The following is a 17,969-nucleotide window of genomic DNA, read 5'->3' as shown; positions in this document are numbered from 1 at the left end:
AGGGCTTCCCATAATGGGCACCTGCTTGGCTGGACTAGGCGGGCCATTGGCCTGATCCAGCAGGATTCCTCTGATGTCACCCCTAGAACAGATTCTCCCCGTGTTCAGAAAAAAAGAGCATGAGACAGTCTCAAGGTTGTGGGTTTGAGCCCCACACTGGGCAAAAAGATTCCTGCATTGCAGAGTGTTGGCCTAGACAATCCCTGTGGTCCCTTCCAACACTAGCATTCAATAATAATAAATAATAATAATAATAATAATAATAATAATAATAATAATAATAATAATAATAATAATAAGTTATTATTTATACCCCGCCCATCTGGCTGGGTTTCCCCAGCCACTCTGGACAGCTTCCAACCAAATATCGGAAACAATACAGCGTCAGACATTAAAAACTTCCCTAAACAGGGCTGCCTTCAGATGTCTTTTAAAAGTAAAATAGTTGCTTATTGCCTTGACATCTGCTAGGAGGGCGTTCCATAGGGCAGGCGCCACTATCGAGAAGGCCCTCTGCCTGGTTCCCTGTAACCTCACTTCTCGCAGGGAGGGAACCACCAGAAGGCCCTTGGCGCTGGACCTCAGTGTCCGCGCTGGATGATGGGGGTGGAGACGCTCCTTCAGGTATACAGGACCAAGGTTGTTTAGGGCTTTAAAGGTCAGCACCAACACTTTGAATTGTGCTCGGAAACGTACTGGGAGCCAATGCAGATCTCTCAGGACTGGTGTTACGTGTTTCTGGAGGCCGCTCCCAGTCACCAGTCTAGCTGCCGCATTCTGGATTAATTGCAGTTTCTGAGTCACCTTCAAAGGTAGCCCCACATAGAGCGCATTGATGTAATCTAAGCGGGAGATAACCAGAGCATGCACTACTCTGGCAAGACAGTCTGCGGGCAGGTAGGGTCTCAGCCTGCGTACCAGGTGGAGCTGGTAAACAGCTGCCCTGGACACAGAATCAACCTGTGCCTCCGTGGACAGCTGTGAGTCCAGAATGACTCCCAGGCTGCGCACCTGGTCCTTCAGGGGCACAGTTACCCCATTCATGACCAGGGAGTCCCCCACACCAGCCCGCCCCCTGTCCCCCAAAAACAGTACTTCTGTCTTGTCAGGATTCAACCTCAATCCAATCTATGATATCTGCATGTTCATTCTGAGATGAGGCCCTTCCAGGCCATAGAGAAAAAGCGGGATGGCACTTTTCAGATCCTTTGCACATTTTTTGATCCAGCCACTGCTGTTCTGCCATGGCCTGCTGGGCCAGCATCATTCCAGCAACCCAGTATGGAACAAGTCAGGGAGGCCTGTAGTTTGCAATCAAACGGTCTAGAACTTTGATGAAATAAAGCCTGGAGCAGGCAAAGGGAAAAGATGGGAGGTTCTTCCTTACTCTCTCACTGTCCAGAGTCATGGTCCGAATGCCAGCAGGAGAGAGGAAAGGCTGAATCTCCAGGACGTTGTTGGCCCCCGTGGGCAAGACAGCAACTTTGTGGACGGTTCCTTTGTCTGCATAAAAGGGCAGAAGAAAAGGTTGGGAAGCTGGAAGGAGGTAACGGGAATGTGGGAAATGATGCTGGTTGGACAGAGCAGGGATGAAGGCTGTAAGGTAAGACCTGTAGTCCTCCGGATGTGACCCAAGGAGACCTAGGTTCAAATCCTGACCCAGTACTGCTTTGGGCTGGTTGCTCCTCAGCCTGAGCAGAGGGAGACCTGTGGTCCCCAGATGTCACTGGGCCCTAATTCTCATCCGCTGACAGCCAACATGGCCCATACAGCCGGGAGTGATGGGTATTGTAGTCAACATCTGGAGGGCTGCAGGTTCCCTCCCATGGCTTCAAAGAAGGGGGCAGTAACTTGCTCAGCAATGCCAAAGGGTAGCGATGCCAAGCAAGGGGCAGCTTTGACCGTACCTGTGGCCAAGTACAGGATGCTGTAGGTGCCTCCATCAGTTGCTGGAGCTCTGTGGACACCAATCTGCTGGTAGCGGTGCTTGCTGTAAAACAAGATGTCTTCCTGCTTCACCCTGCGTGCCACCTCGGGATGGCTGTCGGCCACTTTGAAGGTCTCGTGGGGGGTCCGCTCTTCTCCTTCTAGACACTGTTGGGAGGGACAGATAAGGCCACCAGATTAGGGGTGACAAGAAGGATCTGGAGCCTGCTTGCACCAGCCCTGGATCCTACTAGGCAGAGATGGAGAACCAGTGGCCTCCTCTGGACCACCAGCCATGGCCAGCACAGGTCCCAGTCAGGGATGGTGGGAGCTAGAGCACCACAGATGGCCCACCCCTGGCTCTAAGGGCCTTTCTGGCTTCTGCCCTGGCAACAGGCACTTCTGCAAGCTTCTCTGAGCCTTGAGCACTAGAAACTTGCTTTCCTTAAAAAACAAAAAAGCTTGCACTGTGTGATATGCCAGTGATATGGAATTTTTGCCCCAGAAAGCTTGCAAGTTTCTCTTCCCAACCTCCTAACATTTGCTACATAACACATAACAGGATTGTACAGTTCTTTTCAAAACTCCCCACCTCCAGATTTAAAGGTCGCCACTACCCATTGTCAGTTACAGGCAAAACTGCAGCAAAAACGGCACAGTCACCAGCTCTCAGTCTCCTTTCAGTTTTGCAAGTCTAGTCACGCTTTGACTAGAGCAGGGCTCCCCAAAGTGGCAGGCAGTGATCCCTTCAGGGGAGGGGGGATTCCCTCGCAGGGCACTAAGAGGCAAGGGAGCAGCAGGAGCTGGGGATTCAAGACTCCTGCTAAGTGACTTTAAACCACTGGGAAACCACATCACATTAAGAACAGTGAAGTTGTGACTAAATGTGGTATCAAAGACTCAATGACTCAATGCTCAATGACTATCAGACTTTGAAAAGTTGGTATACCTGGACCAACATCATTCATTTTGTTCAATTAATTGTTTTTGTTGGATTTTGAATAAATGTGCAATTAACTGTGACTGTTCTGAATTGGGTTATTATCTTCTTTAGTGGCCCATGCAAACTGCTATGCTGAATAATGCTTTTTGGAGGGGAGAGGGGGAAATGGGGAGGAGTTTGTGGAATCAAGGGGGCAGTGGCCCCAAAAACTTTGAGACCCACTTGGCTAGAGGATAAATCCAACAAGAGAAGCAAATTTGCATTCCTTACCTGCCCAGGCCTCACAGGGGGGAGTTTCTCGTGGTAGTCTTTGAGAGGCGAAGTTCGGAAGACCTTACTGATGTCACCAACGGAATAGACACAGACTGCGGAATATTCCCTGGGGATTATCATAAGAAGCAAGAGATCAGATTTATTTTTTTATTGCTCTGCTTTTCTGTCAGCACAACTACCAAAGCAGCTTATGGGAAGAAAAATGACCGTGTTAAAAACACACTAGTGAAAACACAAGTGTTTCACCAGTGACTATGATAATTTCTTAATACATCAGATCAAGCTGGTTGAAATGTTCACAAGTTTTCAGAAGCCACTTTTTAAAAGGAGGGACGCAGGTGGCGCTGTGGGCTAAACCACTGAGCCTAGGGCTTGCCAATCAGAAGGTAGGCGGTTCGAATCCCTGCGACGGGGTGAGCTCCTGTTGCTCGGTCCCTGCTCCTGCCAACCTAGCAGTTCGAAAGCACGAAGTGCAAGTAGATAAATAGGTACTGCTCTGGCGGGAAGGTAAACGGTGTTTCCGTGCGCTGCTCTGGTTTGCCAGAAGCGGCTTAGTCATGCTGGCCACATGACCCAGAAAAAGCTCACCCCGTCGCAGGGATTCGAACCGCCGACCTTTTGACTGGCAAGCCCTAGGCTCTGTGGTAACCCACAGCGCTACCTGCGTCCCCAGGGCTAAGAGAAAGAAACAAACAAAAAACCCTCCACCAAGTGTAAATGTGACCTTAGCGTTCATTTGCCCCTCACCACGGAGCAAGGCACTCACCACTCGTTCCAGAAGAGCCCGTAGATTCTTGTCTCCGACCAGTTGGCAGACTCCAGGATGAAGACGTCCTGCAGCTGGTTAAAGTGCCGGTCGTTGTCAGAGTCGACGCAGAGCAAGGTGGCTTTCAGGAAGGTGGTCCACTTGGCAGCCGAGAGGGAGCCGGTGCCTCCTCTGTCTCCCTGTAGAGACAGGAACGGTGGTCAGGGATTGGCAGCTGGCCAAATGCATGGCAGCACAGTTTCACAGAATCATAGAATAGTGGAGTCGGAAGGGACCTCAAGGGTCATCTAGCCCAACCCCCTGCTCTGTAGGAATGTCAACTAAAGCAGCCAGGTGACTGTCCAACGTCTGCTTAAAATCCTCCTAGAAAGCAGAGGTCACCACCTGCCGAGGGAGACCGTTCTACTGTCAAATGGCCCTTGCTATCAGAAAGCTCTTCCTGATGTTTCATCGGAATTTCCTTTCCTATACAGTGGTACCTCTGGTTAAGAACTTAATTCGTTCCGGAGCTCTGTTCTTAACCTGAAATCTGTCTTAACCTGAGGTACCACTTTAGCTAATGGGGCCTCCCGCTGCTGCAGTACTGCCACCGTGCCATTTCTGTTCTTATCCTGAGGTAAAGTTCTTAACCCAAGGTACTGCTTCCGGGTTAGCGGAGTCTGTAACCTGAAGCGTTTGTAACCCGAGGTACCACTGCAATTTGAAGCCACTGGTTCAAGTCCTACCGTACAGAGCAGGAAAAAACAATCTTTGATGTGAAAACCCTTCAGATATTTGAAGATAGCTCTCAGGTCTTCTGTTCTCCAACCCCCTCATCTGTTCCTCATGGGGCTTGGCTTCCACATCCTAATTTGTGTGTGTAGACACGTACTTGCACATTTTGCCTCATATCTTAGGTTCTACAAATGCTAGAAACTTAACACTTTTTGAAAAAGATGAAAGCTGGGAATCTGGGGGTTATAGTTCAGGGGGAAGAAAATATTCCCTTTGCCACTTCCCAGGGACAACTCTGTGTGTGTGTCTGTGTGTGTGTGTGTGTGTGTGTGTGTGTGTGTGATCTCAGCTAGATGTGTGTGAATGGCTGAATATAGCCTACCATGAAAAAGTAAGAATTGCGTTCCCCCCTTCGGTTGCTTGTCACCCGCACCCCCCCCCCCCGCCTCTGGCACACACAAACACAGGATGTTGCCCATGAGAGGATTGGGCCCTCAGGCTAAAAACGGCCCTAAAGTAACCACAGCTACTTCTTGCCATACCACTAGTATTTAGTGCGAGACTCAATGACATGACTTAGCCCAAGGGAGTCCTGCTCATTAACACCAATGAGTCTACTCTGAGTAAGTGGCCCCTGGGTCTGATCTTCAGCTGATCCTGCGGCTTCTCATGCAGCACCCAGAGACCCCGGCACAGCCTCCCAGACACCCCCACACACAGACACACCTTGCACAGCTGAGCCACCCTGGAGACGTTCCTTGGGGCGGCTGCGTTCTTCGGCCAGTCGGGGTTTTCTTCTCGGAAGAAGTAGTAGATCTTGTCATTGTAAGCCTCCTCTTGTTTTATGATGGCAGCCTTCACAAACTTTGGATCTGCAGGCGGAAAAGACAGAGAGACCGTGAGGCAGGAAGGAACTAAGGAGGACGTTCAGCTAGGGCAGTCTGGGCAGAGGAGACATCTTAAGAGCATAGGAGTCGCCTGCTGGATCAGGCCCATGGCTCATTCAATTTCCGTACATTCAGTACATTCCATACGTTCTGTACGTTTCCGAGCACAATTCAAAGTGTTGGTGCTGACCTTGAAAGCCCTAAACGGCCTCAGCCCAGTATACCTGAAGGAGCGTCTCCACCTCCATCGTTCTGCCCGGACATTGAGGTCCAGCGCCGAGGGCCTTTTGACGGTTCCCTCGCTGTGAGAAGCCAAGTTACAGGGAACCAGGCAGAGGGCCTTCTCGGTAGTGGCACCTGCCCTGTGGAACGCCCTCCCACCAGATGTCAAAGAGAAGAACAATTACCAGACCTTTAGAAGACATCTGAAGGCAGCCCTGTTTAGGGAAGCTTTTAATGTTTAATAGACTACTGTATTTTAATACTTTGTTGGAAGCTGCCCAGAGTGGCTGGGGAAACCCAGCCAGATGGGCAGGGTATAAATAAATTAATAATAATAATAATACTATTATAGCATCGCTGGCTCCAATTGTGGAAGCAGAGAAGAGTCATTGTGGATGGTAGCCATGCACAGCCTTCTCCTCCGGCTCCATAAAGCTGACCAGTCCTCTTTCAAAGCCACCCAAGCTGGTGGTCACTGCTGCCTCCTGTGTAAGGGAGTTCCATAGTTTAACTCTGTGCTGTGGGAAGAAGCCCTTTCTGAATCTCCCAACATCCGGCTTCACTGGATGCCAGTGAGTTCTAGTGTTACGAAGAGAGGGGTGAAAGCTTTTCTGTGCCCACTTTCCCCATGACAGGCATAATGTTACAAACTTCTATCGCGTCGCCTCTTCCTCTCCTTTTCTCCAACCTAAAAAGTCCCAAACGCTGCAACTTTTCTTCATGGGGAGTCGCGCCACCATTTTGGCCGCCCTTTTCTGAATGTTTCGTTTCATGGCTCCCCCCAAAGAGTCCTGGGAACTGTAGTTTGCTAAAGGTGCTGAGAGAGTTGTTCGGAGACCCTCACAGAGCTCAGCACCGATGAACACATGCAGTTCTCAGATAAGCAAGGGCACCCACCTTAACAACGGACAGAGCGTGCGGAGAAATGGCAATATCTCACTACAGTGAGACTGAGGCGACTATTTCTCACAAGTTAATGATCAAAGCCAGTGTGGCCTAGTGGTTAGACTGTCGGATTGGGACCTGGAAGACCAGGGTTCAAATCTCTACTTGGCCATGAAGCTAACGGGGTGCCACCTTCGGCCAGTCACTCACTCTCAGCCTAACCTACCTCACAGGGCTGCTGTGAGGATAAAATGGGAAGGAGGAAAACAGCGTAAGCTACCTGGAGCTCCTTAGAGGAGAGGTGAGATACAAATATGAGGAAGGAAGATGAGGCGAAGGAGGTGGCATACACAACCCAAACAGATGGAACCAGTGGAAGCTGCAACAAAATGTTGATGCAGGGAGCATTCCATGAGGTGCTGTTCCATGCTGCCGCTCCTACACATGCCGGGCCATCTTACGCATATCTGGCCTCATGGTGCAAAGATCCCTCTGCCCCCCCCCCCCCCGCAACTCCAAAACAAGGGAGGGGGCGGTGGAAAATGTCCTCTGCCTCCCCCACTGCCCCATCCCTGGCATGGTGGTGGCGATTAAGCAGGAAAATGTGCTGGTGGGCATGCTCTCCGGCGTTGGGGCGCCCGAGAAGGCAGACCAGGAAGGCTGCATGCCGCCTTTTGCCAGGAAGCAGGAGGAGGACAACAATGACCCCTTCTTTAGCAGATGTAGAGGCTTGGGAGGGAAGCTGTGTGCCCGCCAACCATATAGTTGGTGGGGTGCAGCTGGCGGATGTGCAGGGAAAGGGGAGCCTGCCAGCAAAGCCACACAGCTCCCCCACTCGCTAGGGCACCCCTGGAAGCCGGCACCCTGGCGCAACGAACCACTAAGACCAATGCTCTGCTCCTACCCAACCTAGCTAGCCAATCAGCACTGTTTGCCTCTGAGCATGCTCAGTCCTCATCAGACTCATTTTGGGGGAGAAGGGTGTTTCCCTCTCCCTCAGAGTTGCCCCCCTCCCAATATATGTTGTGCTTCTTCAACTCCCAGAATTCCCCAGGCCTGCAAAAATCTCCCTGTCATGGGCGGATGTGGCTACCTAACAACCCACCTGGGAGAACTGAGATCACTCTTTTTGCTGCCATGACGCAGGTGTCCCCGCAGAGGAGAACACCTGTGTTGTGTACTGGAAATGCCCCTGGCAACCCCCTCGCTACCTACGTGATCTCAGAGGGGAAAGGTCCTCCACAGGGATCCGCTGAGCGGAACGCTAACGTCACCTGAGGCTCACTGTGGCGGATCCTCCTGGCACTGGGGGAACACTGCCTCCGTGACACTCCTGGCACAAGAGGCACCTGCTGTGCTGTTACCACCTGCTCTGAGCCGCTCCCTCTGGGGCAAGGGTTGTGTTGGTTTTAATGCGGCAACTTCCTCCTCTCCCTTGGCCGTGACGCTCAGTTTCCAAGTGGGGAAGCCCTGAAAATCTCCAGGTTCTCCTCCCGCCTCCCATGAGCAGATTTGTTGTGTTAATACCTCGTAAGGCTTGTTCATTATGCCCCACGCAGGTGTAACTTCAAGGTGTCTCTACACGGGTACAAATGCTTGTGTAAAAGAGCACGCACTGTTGATTTGCACAGCTGACTCTTGCATATGCAGACTTGCTGCAGGGTACCTGCAAATCACAGTACAGCTCAACTATTGGGGTACACAGAAGGGCACAGGAAGTACCCTTGCTGGATCAGTGTAATGTGTGAATGCCCCTGTGGAAAGGGCTCCAGTTCTAGGCCTCCTGGCAGCCGGTTCATAGACTCACAGAACTGCAGAGTCAGAAGGGATCTCAAGGGTCATCTAGCCCAACCCCCTGTTATGCTAAAATCAGAGCTAAGAACTAAAACCAACTCCAGGTTTGAGAAGGATTCTCAGTGAAATGTCCTCTGAGGAGACCCTCTCAGAGCTCCTCTGGCCCAAATGGCAGGCAGTGGCAACACTCCGAATGAGTCTGGGCGGCTGGGAGCTGTCATTTTAACACCCTACAATGCCCCTGGGGTGGCGTCACTGGGAAAGGTTTCAGGGGCAGCCACCAGGCACTTTCGGAAAAGTTAAGGGGCAGCAGTTGGCCAAGAATACGGCATGCCCGTGCCAACCCTGCCCTGCTCTTTACCAACTGGGCTGAACCCAGAGGGCTGAACTCCCATCCTCCCCAATGAATTCGGCCAATGGTCAAAGTGGGGAGTGGCAACTGGAGTCCAGCCACACCTGGAAGGCCACAAAACGCACATCCTGAATTTCAGCTAGAGAAGGCAGGTTAAATGCTCTGAAGCCTTGACAGCACCATGCTATTCCTGAGTGGCCGTATTAAGTCAAGTGTCCCTCAACCATCTTGTGGGTGTGGTGCTGGAAGACAAGAGAGAGGCTGAGCAATCTGGGGAGCCCCCTCCGTCGGGGAGACCGGGGACCCCGACCCCCCCATTCCTTCAAGACCTGCCACACTCACTATTCATGACGGTGTCGCTGGTATAGAGCTCCGCATATCCTCGAATCCGACGGAAGCGAGGTGTCCGCCCATTGTACTGGTGCTTTCTGATGGTAGAGTAGATGTCCTTGCCTGCGAGAAAAGGAAGAGAGACCACTGGTAAAGAGGAGTGCAGGTGCTAAGCCACCTCAGAAAGAAATGAGAATTTCAGGCCATGGCTTGAGATACAGTGAACTGGAGTCACCGCTTTTCAAATTTGCAAAACTGCGCTTCCCACGATTTATTCAACAAGACTTATAGGGGGGGTAATATATATAAATATAAATGTATTTATTTTAAATTAATGGGGAGGGGACAAACAAGCAAGAGATGAGGACCCACAGCTGCCAATTGCTTGAAATTCTTCAAGTTTGCTTGTGATCAAGTGTGAAATGGGATGCAATCCAGCAGATCTTGTTTAACCTTTGAAAGGGCTGTGGGAAGTATACCTGTATGTGTATCCACACACACAAAACACAAATTCATTCTTATGCAGCCTTAAACTGCTTGTAAATCACTTTGTATACATTTTCATTGCTTTTGAGAGTTCCTGAAAAAACCGCACATGCCCCCTAATTGGCTGTGGCTGCCCATAATGTAAATTTAATTTGTGGTTTATTTTATTGTTACAGTGGTACCTCGGGTTAAGTACTTAATTCGTTCTGGAGGTCCGTACTTAACCTGAAACTGTTCTTAACCTGGAGCACCACTTTAGCTAATGGGGCCTCCTGCTGTTGCTGCGCTGCCAGAGCACGATTTCTGTTCTCATCCTGAAGCAAAGTTCTGAACCTGAAGCACTATTTCTGGGTTAGCGGAGTCTGTAACCTGAAGCGTATGTAACCCGAGGTACCACTGAATTATTATTGGAGAGGCCTGCCAGGTGGGGAGGGCGCTTCAAGACCCCCTGCCATGCCATCGAGAATGTAGGGCCCGAACTCTGGGTTTGCACAGCACATCAGCTCGGGGGGAGGAGAATGGAAGTCGGGTGAGAGGCCTGGCTGCGTGTCCCTGCTGGGCCAGAAATTCATTCAGCATTAATGCAGGAAAGCTTACCATCGATGAGGACAAGAGCGTTTTGATCAGGTGCAAAAGGAGCCAGGCCATGGGCACTGATCCCTGGCTCCACCTTTCCATCTACCTGCAGGAGGAGGGAAAAGAGAAGTTGAGCAGATATTTCCCACCTTTCCAGGGTCTCGCCAATACAGGGAGAGTGAGAGAGACACGCCTTTCAAACTCCCCTTTTCTCACACCCATGACTTTGGTGGCAGTGGTGAAAGTGTCACCTGCATACCCTGGGTATGGACAAAGGCAAAAGGGCGGATCCTGGCCCCCAAAGGATATGCAATCCAGAAGAACAGCACAAGGGAGCAAACATAGCAAGGAAAGAGGGAAGCAGGAGGAAGAAGATGCAATCATTGCCAACATCGCCCAGCTAGAGCAATGGAGCCTTCCCACAGACACATCTCCCATCAGCCCCAGCCGAGCCAGTGGTCAGGGATCAGGACATAAGAAGAGGCTTGCTGGATCAGGCCCACAGGGAAGGCTCAGGTAGGGTGACCGGCAGCGATGTCTCAGGATTAAAGAGCAGAGGGGCAAGGAGAAGCTGCGTACCAAATTCCAGCAGCTGGGGCTGCAGGCGTTTGTGCCACAGATCAGCAATTGGTCCTCATATTTTTCCAGGAGTGTGAGATAGTTCTTGGCATTTTCCTGGAAGAGAAGTGAAGGCGGTTAAGGTGAAGAATCATAGAACTGTACAGTTGGAAGGGACCCCAAAGGTCATTTGGTCCACCCCACTATGATGAAGAGGACCGGAAAACGACCCCCAACCACCCACTCCCATCCTGGAGATCCCACCAACAAGACAGAGACTGTCTCCCCAAGGCCTGCACAGAAGGACCTCCTAATTTTAAGGTTGGGATGGGGAAACCTCAGGCCCGGGGGCCAAATGTGACTCTTGAAACTCTCCCCCAGGCCACCCCCTCACAGGGCCTGCTTCACACTCTCCTGGAGTGGTTTTGCCCATCCGGACTCTGTCCTTGAACTCTTCTCTTTTTTGCCACTCGCTTGTCAGGTTAGAGGTCAGAGTTAGAGTTTGTGTGTACAAACTAGCTTACTACACAAGGGAAAAATCTGCACTCTGCTCACTTTTGCCTGCCACTGGCATCTGGCCCCTGGAACGTCATCCAGAAGGGAATGTGGCCCTTGGGCTGAGAAAGACCTCTGCCTTGTGGCTGTCAAATCCACATTTAGTCCAGGCATCCGCAGATCTAGCAGAGGGACAGAAACTCTTTGCGAGTTTCTGAGCTGCAAAGTATCAGGCCAAGGAGAAGAGAGGAAGGGGAACCTCCCATGGCGTGGGAATGAAGAATGTCTGAGCACCTGGCCCCTTCTGCATGCAAAGCACCTGCTCTGTCACTGAGCTCTAGGCCCAATCCACCTGCTGAATCACTCAGCACAGAAGGAGAACACCTTTCTAGAGGTGGTGGGGGATTTGCTGCAGCAATTCCTCCAAACATCTATGTTTTATATTGTTGTAAACCTCTTCGCGGGCGGCACTGTGGGTTAAACCACAGAGCCTAGGACTTGCCGATCAGAAGGCTGGCACTTCAAAACCCTGTGACGGGGTGAGCTCCCGTTGCTCGGTCCTTGCTCCTGCCAACCTAGCAGTTCAAAAGCACGTCAAAGTGCAAGTAGATAAATAGGTACTGCTCCATCGGGAAAGTAAACAGCGTTTCCGTGCGCTGCTCTGATTCGCCAGAAGCAGCTTAGTCATGCTGGCCACATGACCTGGAAGCTGTATGCTGGCTCCCTTGGCCAATAAAGCGAGATGAGCACCGCAACCCCAGAGTTGGCCACGACTGGACCTAATGGTCAGGCGTCCCTTTACCTTTACCTTTTAAACCTCTTCGATATATTTCTATGATACTCTGGGGAAAAATACTTTTATAAACAAACAAGCAAACTTACCTGTTTCCTGCAGTTGGACAGCGTCCCGTTGGTTTCAACAAGCACCTGAATGAAAGGGAGAGACAAGACGCCCACGTCATTTTTAGGTCAGCTTGTCTAGGTGCCTTAAAGCTCACGGCCTCCAACAACAGAGAAACGGCGGGAGGAAATGCAGAGTGGATTTTAGGCGGCACCTGTAACAGGTGCCACAGTTCCACAGATCAAAGTGACTGAGGGGGCACAAACAAACTTCTAATAATAATAATAACATCCAAAACCTGGCCCAGTAACAAATCGGGTACCCGTACAGATCTCTGAGCAGAGGAGCAATATGCTGGCGGGGTCTCACCCGTGTCAGCACCCAGGCTGAAGCATTCTGAACTCACTATAGCTTCCGGATCAAACATGAGGGAAGTCCCACAAAGACTGCACTGCCATCATCCAGTTTTGAAAGACATGACATTAGGAAGTATTTTCTGAGGGTAAGAGACGTTCGACAGCAGAACGAACTTCCTCAAAAGGTGGTGGAGATCTTTAAGCAGAGGTCAGATGTGTTCCCTTCCAACTCTACAATTCTATGATTGCTGCTGGGACAGGGGTTGGGTTCAAGGTCCAGGCTGTTCCCCTGGATAGGGAACCTGACAGTCTAGGGGAGGAGAACAGAACAGTGTAGCCCCAGTGTAGGCTAGCAGCCTGAACTCTGCACTGCCACAGTAGTCCCACTTGTCCTGATGTTTACCATGAGAGCTGGGAAATTATGAGTGCTGGAAAGTTAACAGCTTCTCCATTCCCTGAGGCTACACCAAAGCAATTAATTCGTCATTGAGACTTTGACATTTTTCCAGACCAGCTAGCTCCCTGAGGGAACCAATTCTTCCAAGTCTGCAAGAAGAACATTTGTTTGACATGAAACTGACAGGAGAGACCCTTTTCCAAATTTAGGCAGATTTCCAAACGGCTGGATTATTCTGAATTAAAATGTAAACTACAACTCCAAAATCTAATCTGTGCTTAGATGGTGAAGGAGTCTTCTCTGAATAAAATGTAGCTGGAAACAGAGCAGGATTTGAAAAGCTGTTGCCATCGGTCTTCTCTGGAGGTGAAGTCAAACCACTGTGTGAGCAACACCAAAGTGACCTCCTCGGGACACAGGCCTGGTCAGTGTGCAGGGAGGTCTCTTGGCCTCACTGATGGGGTCTAAAGGAAAGCAGAGCAAGACCTTTGGCACCAGCTTGGCTGCAGGTGTTGCCGGAAGGAGGCGTACAAGGTGCCACCCAACTGTTTTAGGGACTCTGGATTTGTGTAGGCTTTCCTCCTTAGCCTTTTCTTCTCCCAAAGATATCCCACAAGGCAGTAGAAGCTTAGGAAACTGCCTTCTTGACCGCTTGACCCACAATTGGTCTAATCTGCTCAGTCTGCCGGAGTCCGTCTTCGCATGCAGCGCAGGTCCCTAACTCACTGAAGGTTTGAGACTCACTGGCCACCCTCACCTGGTTTAGTCAAAGCCATTTCCTGGGAATGTGGCCGCTGTCGTCTACTGACAGCTTCTAGGAACCACAGGGGAGCGCTGAGTGCAGGCTGGGGACCAAAGGTGGACAATTACCCTAGAAGGAGCACAATGTGTCCCCCACCAGAAGTACTACCTCTCCTCTAACACTCCATTTGAAAAGTAAGCAACCTTTTTCTCATCTCTCAACAGCACCCCGGGCTGCATTTCCTGGGAAACCTTTAACCATTTGGGTGGCTGGTATTCAAGGTTTGGCAAATTGCCCTTCTTGAAAAGGTATCTCATAAACTAAAAGGGCAGAGCTCAAATGACTGGTTTTTTTTATATATGACATGATTTTATTCCGTATACAAAGATTGAGGCATGTGGTGACTCAGTGCTACCAGTTTACGTGAATATCTGGGAAACCGAAGCCTTTACAGAACCTTTATTGTCAATAGTGATGGAACTCACTGGTGGAAGATGCTTCTGTTTTTATACTTATTATTTGTAAAGTGAATCTTTGTAGGAGTTAATACTTTCCTATCCCTTTGGAGCTGTGCTGCATCTTTGTACTTTGTATATTTCATGGCTTAAATTTCGGATTCTTTCTTTTCCCTTCCTTTTTGTTACATTTGCACTTTTTGTGAATTAAATGAAAAGTTAAAAACAAAAAGCAAATTTCTGAAGCGTTGTCCTCCATCTCCCTACCGTAAAGCTGGTGGAGTTCTCAAAGTTGTAGTAATGAAGCCTGCCGACTGTCCCCACAAAGACGGAGGGGGCCCCTTGTTCATGGTAGAGCACAATGTGGCCTTCCCTGGGATCAAACCGGAATCTCTTCTCACCTACAAAAATACAAAGAGGAAACGGGGAACATTCGACACCGCATTGCCAATTCCGGAGAGGCAGGTTCTGCAGACATTCCACAGAGGAATTGTGCAGCAGTGAGGCATACCTAACCGACTGGTTTTTCCCACCCTTAAGAATATAGGAAGCTGAGAACAGAGGAAGCTGGCTCATCCTGAGTCAGACCATTAGCCTAGGGTTACCAGATGTCCCGGGTTCCCGGGGACAGTCCCCGGATTTGCAAATCTGTCCCCAGGAAATGTGGCAGCGGCAGCCTCAGCTCTGGCTAGCTGGCTTCAGGAGCTGCTCGCTGCCCGCTGACGTGGCGCCCGCCATTTTTCCTTACCGGAACTTCCAGCGAGGAAAAATGGCAGGCGCCACGGCAGTGGGCAGCTCCTGAAGCCAGCCAGAGCCAACTGCGCTACCAGGCTGGCTCCGGGCTGCTGACTGCCACTGCTGCCGCAACTGCCGAAGGAGAACCAGGGACGTCCAGTGGTACAGCTCTCCTGCCCCCTTCCCCCTTTGTTTTGACTGATCTGGGGACGCTCGGGAGTTGCAGGCGGCTGGCCGTTGCCCAGTTGTTTAAAAATTCTGTGCATTTATGTTTCACAGGGTGTGAAAGAAGGGCTTTGCACCTTTATACAATATGCATGTGTGCCTGGGCCCAGGGTCTGTTGCCTCACCATCCCCACTACTGACTCCCTGTTGCTACTCAGCTTCATTGAAAAAAAATCTGCTAAGTTTACGGCATGTAATGCCCTAAAAGAGAATTTAATGAAAATGATTTATAGGTGGTACATAACACCAGTCAAGCTAGCAAAAATTTACCATTTGCCCGATAATAAATGTTGGAAATGTAATGAAACTGAAGGTACATTCTTTCACCTTTGGTGGACATGCCCAAAGATTAAGGCTTTCTGGGAGATGATCTATAATGAAATGAAAAAGGTATTTAAATATACCTTCCTGAAGAAACCAGAGGCCTTTCTCCTGGGCATGGTCGGCCAATTGGTGCCAAAGAAGGATAGAACTTTCTTTATGTATGCTACAACAGCAGCAAGAATACTTATTGCAAAGCACTGGAAGACACAAGATCTACCCACCAGGGAAGAATGGCAGATGAAGTTGATGGACTACATGGAACTGGCGGAAATGACTGGCAGAATTCGAGATCAGGGAGAAGAGTCGGTGGAAGAAGATTGGAAAAAATTTAAAGTATATTTACAGAAACATTGTAAAATCAATGAGTGTTAGAAGGATGCTGGAATGAAGCTATATGGTTTTAGTAGAAATGTAACAAAGAATTAAGTAAAAGCTGATTGATAACGGGCCAAAATGGAAAAATTTAAGGTTAGACCATTAAGATAAATTATAGAACAAAAATTGAGAAAGATGGAAAGAATTTGCTGAAATAGTGAATTGAACTAGAATACAAAAAAGGGAGGTGTGAGGAGGTCGATGAAACAAGTAAAGGAAAGGTAAAGAATTGGGGGGGGGGGGAATCTGCTAAGCATACATTAGCTACCTAAGTTCACAGCTGTCTGCACTGACTGCCAACAATGGCACTCCCGGGTTTCAGGCAGGGGTCTCCTCCAGCCAGGGAGGAGAGACCCGTGGCCCTTACTGCGTGGAGCTCCCATCAGCCGCCATTGACACAGCCAGCAGTCAGGGATGGTGACAGATTGAATCCTCCAACACTGGAAGATCACGGGTCTTTTAAACCTTTGGCTGTAACCACTGGTCCTACACTCCCCAAACCGCTCCACCCCCCAAGCAGCTATATTCCTTGGAAATAGTTTTATTTCCAAGGAGCAGGGGCATTCCAAGGGAGCTCGCTTACTTATTAAACTTGCTCTTATTTATTTTTATTTCTTATTATTTATTTATTTGTGGGGATGCGGGTGGCGCTGTGGTCTAAACCACAGAGCCTAGGACTTGCCGATCAGAAGGTCACGGTTTGAATCCCCACAACAGGGTGAGCTCCCGTTGCTCAGTCCCTGCTCCTGCCAACCTAGCAGTTCGACAGCACGTCAAAGTGCGAGTAGATAGATAGGTACCGCTCCAGCGGGAAGGTAAACAACGTTTCGGTGCGCTGCTCTGGTTTCGCCAGAAGCGGCTTGGTTCTGCTGGCCACATGACCCGGAAGCTGTACGCTGGCTCCCTCGGCCAGTAAAGCAAGATGAGAGACGCAACCCTAGAGTCGGCCATGACTGGACCTAATGGTCAGGGGTCCCTTTACCTTTTATTTATTTGAAGCATGGTAGTAAGAGCTGTTTGACAGTGGACCAGCCTCCCTTGGAAGGTGGGGGGCTCCTCCTCTTTTCAGATTTTGAGAGAGAGGTTGAATGCCCACCTGTAGGGGACTCTTGTGCTGCAATTCCTGCTTTGCAGAGGGCTGGACTAGATGAAACTCTGAAGTTCAATGATTCTAGGACTCAAACACTCCCCACACCTGTTCTACTCCAAAATCATTTCCTCAAAAAAGAAAAAAAGCCAAATGCAAGAGAGGACAATATTTTGAAATGTTATTACATAGAATCATAGAATTGTAGAGTTGGAAGGGAACCCAGGGGCCATCTAGTCCCACCCCCTGCAATGCAAGAATCCTTTTGTTTGTTTGTTTTGGGGTGTGTGTGTGTGTCTTTGCTTTGGCCTGCGGAGAAATTCAATACGTTCGATTTTATTAGTCTGCAGACAGAGTCAATACATTAGACTTTGCTCTACGGCATCCATTTCTCATGAATCCATTCAGAAGGGCATCCTGTCCTGTGACAGCATCCCGTTTCCAATTTACTGAGGTTGAAAACAGCACAAACATCTGCAATTATTTTGGCATGTGCTTTTTAAAAAAATCCTAAATATGCAGTTAGATACTTTGAGCCAAGAGCCAAACTGCAAAATTCAGGAAAGTGACCCCACCCAAAAATATGCCCTGCTCCATCTGATTGTCCAAGAAGAGAGAAACTGGTTGATGCACTTAAAAAAAGAACAATATGGGATGGGTCAAAAATCCCAGGAACCCTATTGGGCTTGCACATCACATTTCCTTAGGTTATTATTCTTCTGAGATGATCTGACACTTCTTTTTATCCTCTAGGCTCTAGAAACCAGCACCTCCTTTGAAGGCAGCTTTCCCAGCAGCACCCAATGCCATTTCCAAAGTCTGGAAGGAATGTTCTGCACTGGGCTGTTTGCAGGCACACACCCAACTGGAACTTGTGATACATCTAAGTTATCAGGCCACCCACATGCCCTGCTTGTCTCTCGTTCAGCCTCATGGGGAGGGACCTGCAGGATGGCACCTTCTCAGTGGTGGCTCCCGGTTTGTGGAATGCCCTCCCCCTAGCAAACTGCACCTGTCTCCTCCATTAACTTATTTGAAGAAGAATCAAACAACATTCCCATTTCCCCAGGCCTCTGTTAGTGGAAAAATCTGTTCCTTCCAAACCATAAATTATTAGTTGTGAGGTGACTGGCTTGGGGTTTATTTAAAGCATTTAAACTTTTTTTTTAGAAGGTTGTTTTTAAGCTATTGGTTAGAAGTTTCCATTGCATTCTGGTTTTGACGT

At 49.6% G+C, this 17,969-nt stretch overlaps 2 protein-coding genes across 2 annotated transcripts in view; both read right to left on the bottom strand.

Annotated features, from left to right (window-relative positions):
* Positions 1 to 17,969, bottom strand: part of LOC308594513 (uncharacterized protein) — a 284,112-nt gene that overhangs the window by 24,687 nt on the left and 241,456 nt on the right. The gene's annotated exons all lie outside the window — the stretch shown is intronic.
* SEMA7A (semaphorin 7A (JohnMiltonHagen blood group)) overlaps positions 1 to 17,969 on the bottom strand; it is a 58,412-nt gene that overhangs the window by 5,201 nt on the left and 35,242 nt on the right. The window contains exons 2-11 of the mRNA XM_081207734.1: positions 14,266 to 14,399; positions 12,090 to 12,134; positions 10,734 to 10,829; positions 10,176 to 10,260; positions 9,105 to 9,215; positions 5,349 to 5,494; positions 3,909 to 4,087; positions 3,140 to 3,248; positions 1,908 to 2,094; positions 1,388 to 1,503 (exon numbers count right to left, since the gene is read on the bottom strand). Coding sequence (XP_081063860.1) covers positions 1,388 to 1,503; positions 1,908 to 2,094; positions 3,140 to 3,248; positions 3,909 to 4,087; positions 5,349 to 5,494; positions 9,105 to 9,215; positions 10,176 to 10,260; positions 10,734 to 10,829; positions 12,090 to 12,134; positions 14,266 to 14,399 — 1,208 coding nt within the window. The remainder of the gene's footprint in view (positions 1 to 1,387; positions 1,504 to 1,907; positions 2,095 to 3,139; positions 3,249 to 3,908; positions 4,088 to 5,348; positions 5,495 to 9,104; positions 9,216 to 10,175; positions 10,261 to 10,733; positions 10,830 to 12,089; positions 12,135 to 14,265; positions 14,400 to 17,969) is intronic.

The sequence above is a fragment of the Podarcis bocagei genome (genome assembly GCF_964188305.1).
Source record: "Podarcis bocagei genome assembly, chromosome: 9".
Classification (NCBI taxonomy): Eukaryota; Metazoa; Chordata; class Lepidosauria; order Squamata; family Lacertidae; genus Podarcis; species Podarcis bocagei.
The sequence above is the reverse complement of the archived record's forward strand: the minus strand, read 5'-3'. Positions and strand labels throughout refer to the sequence as shown.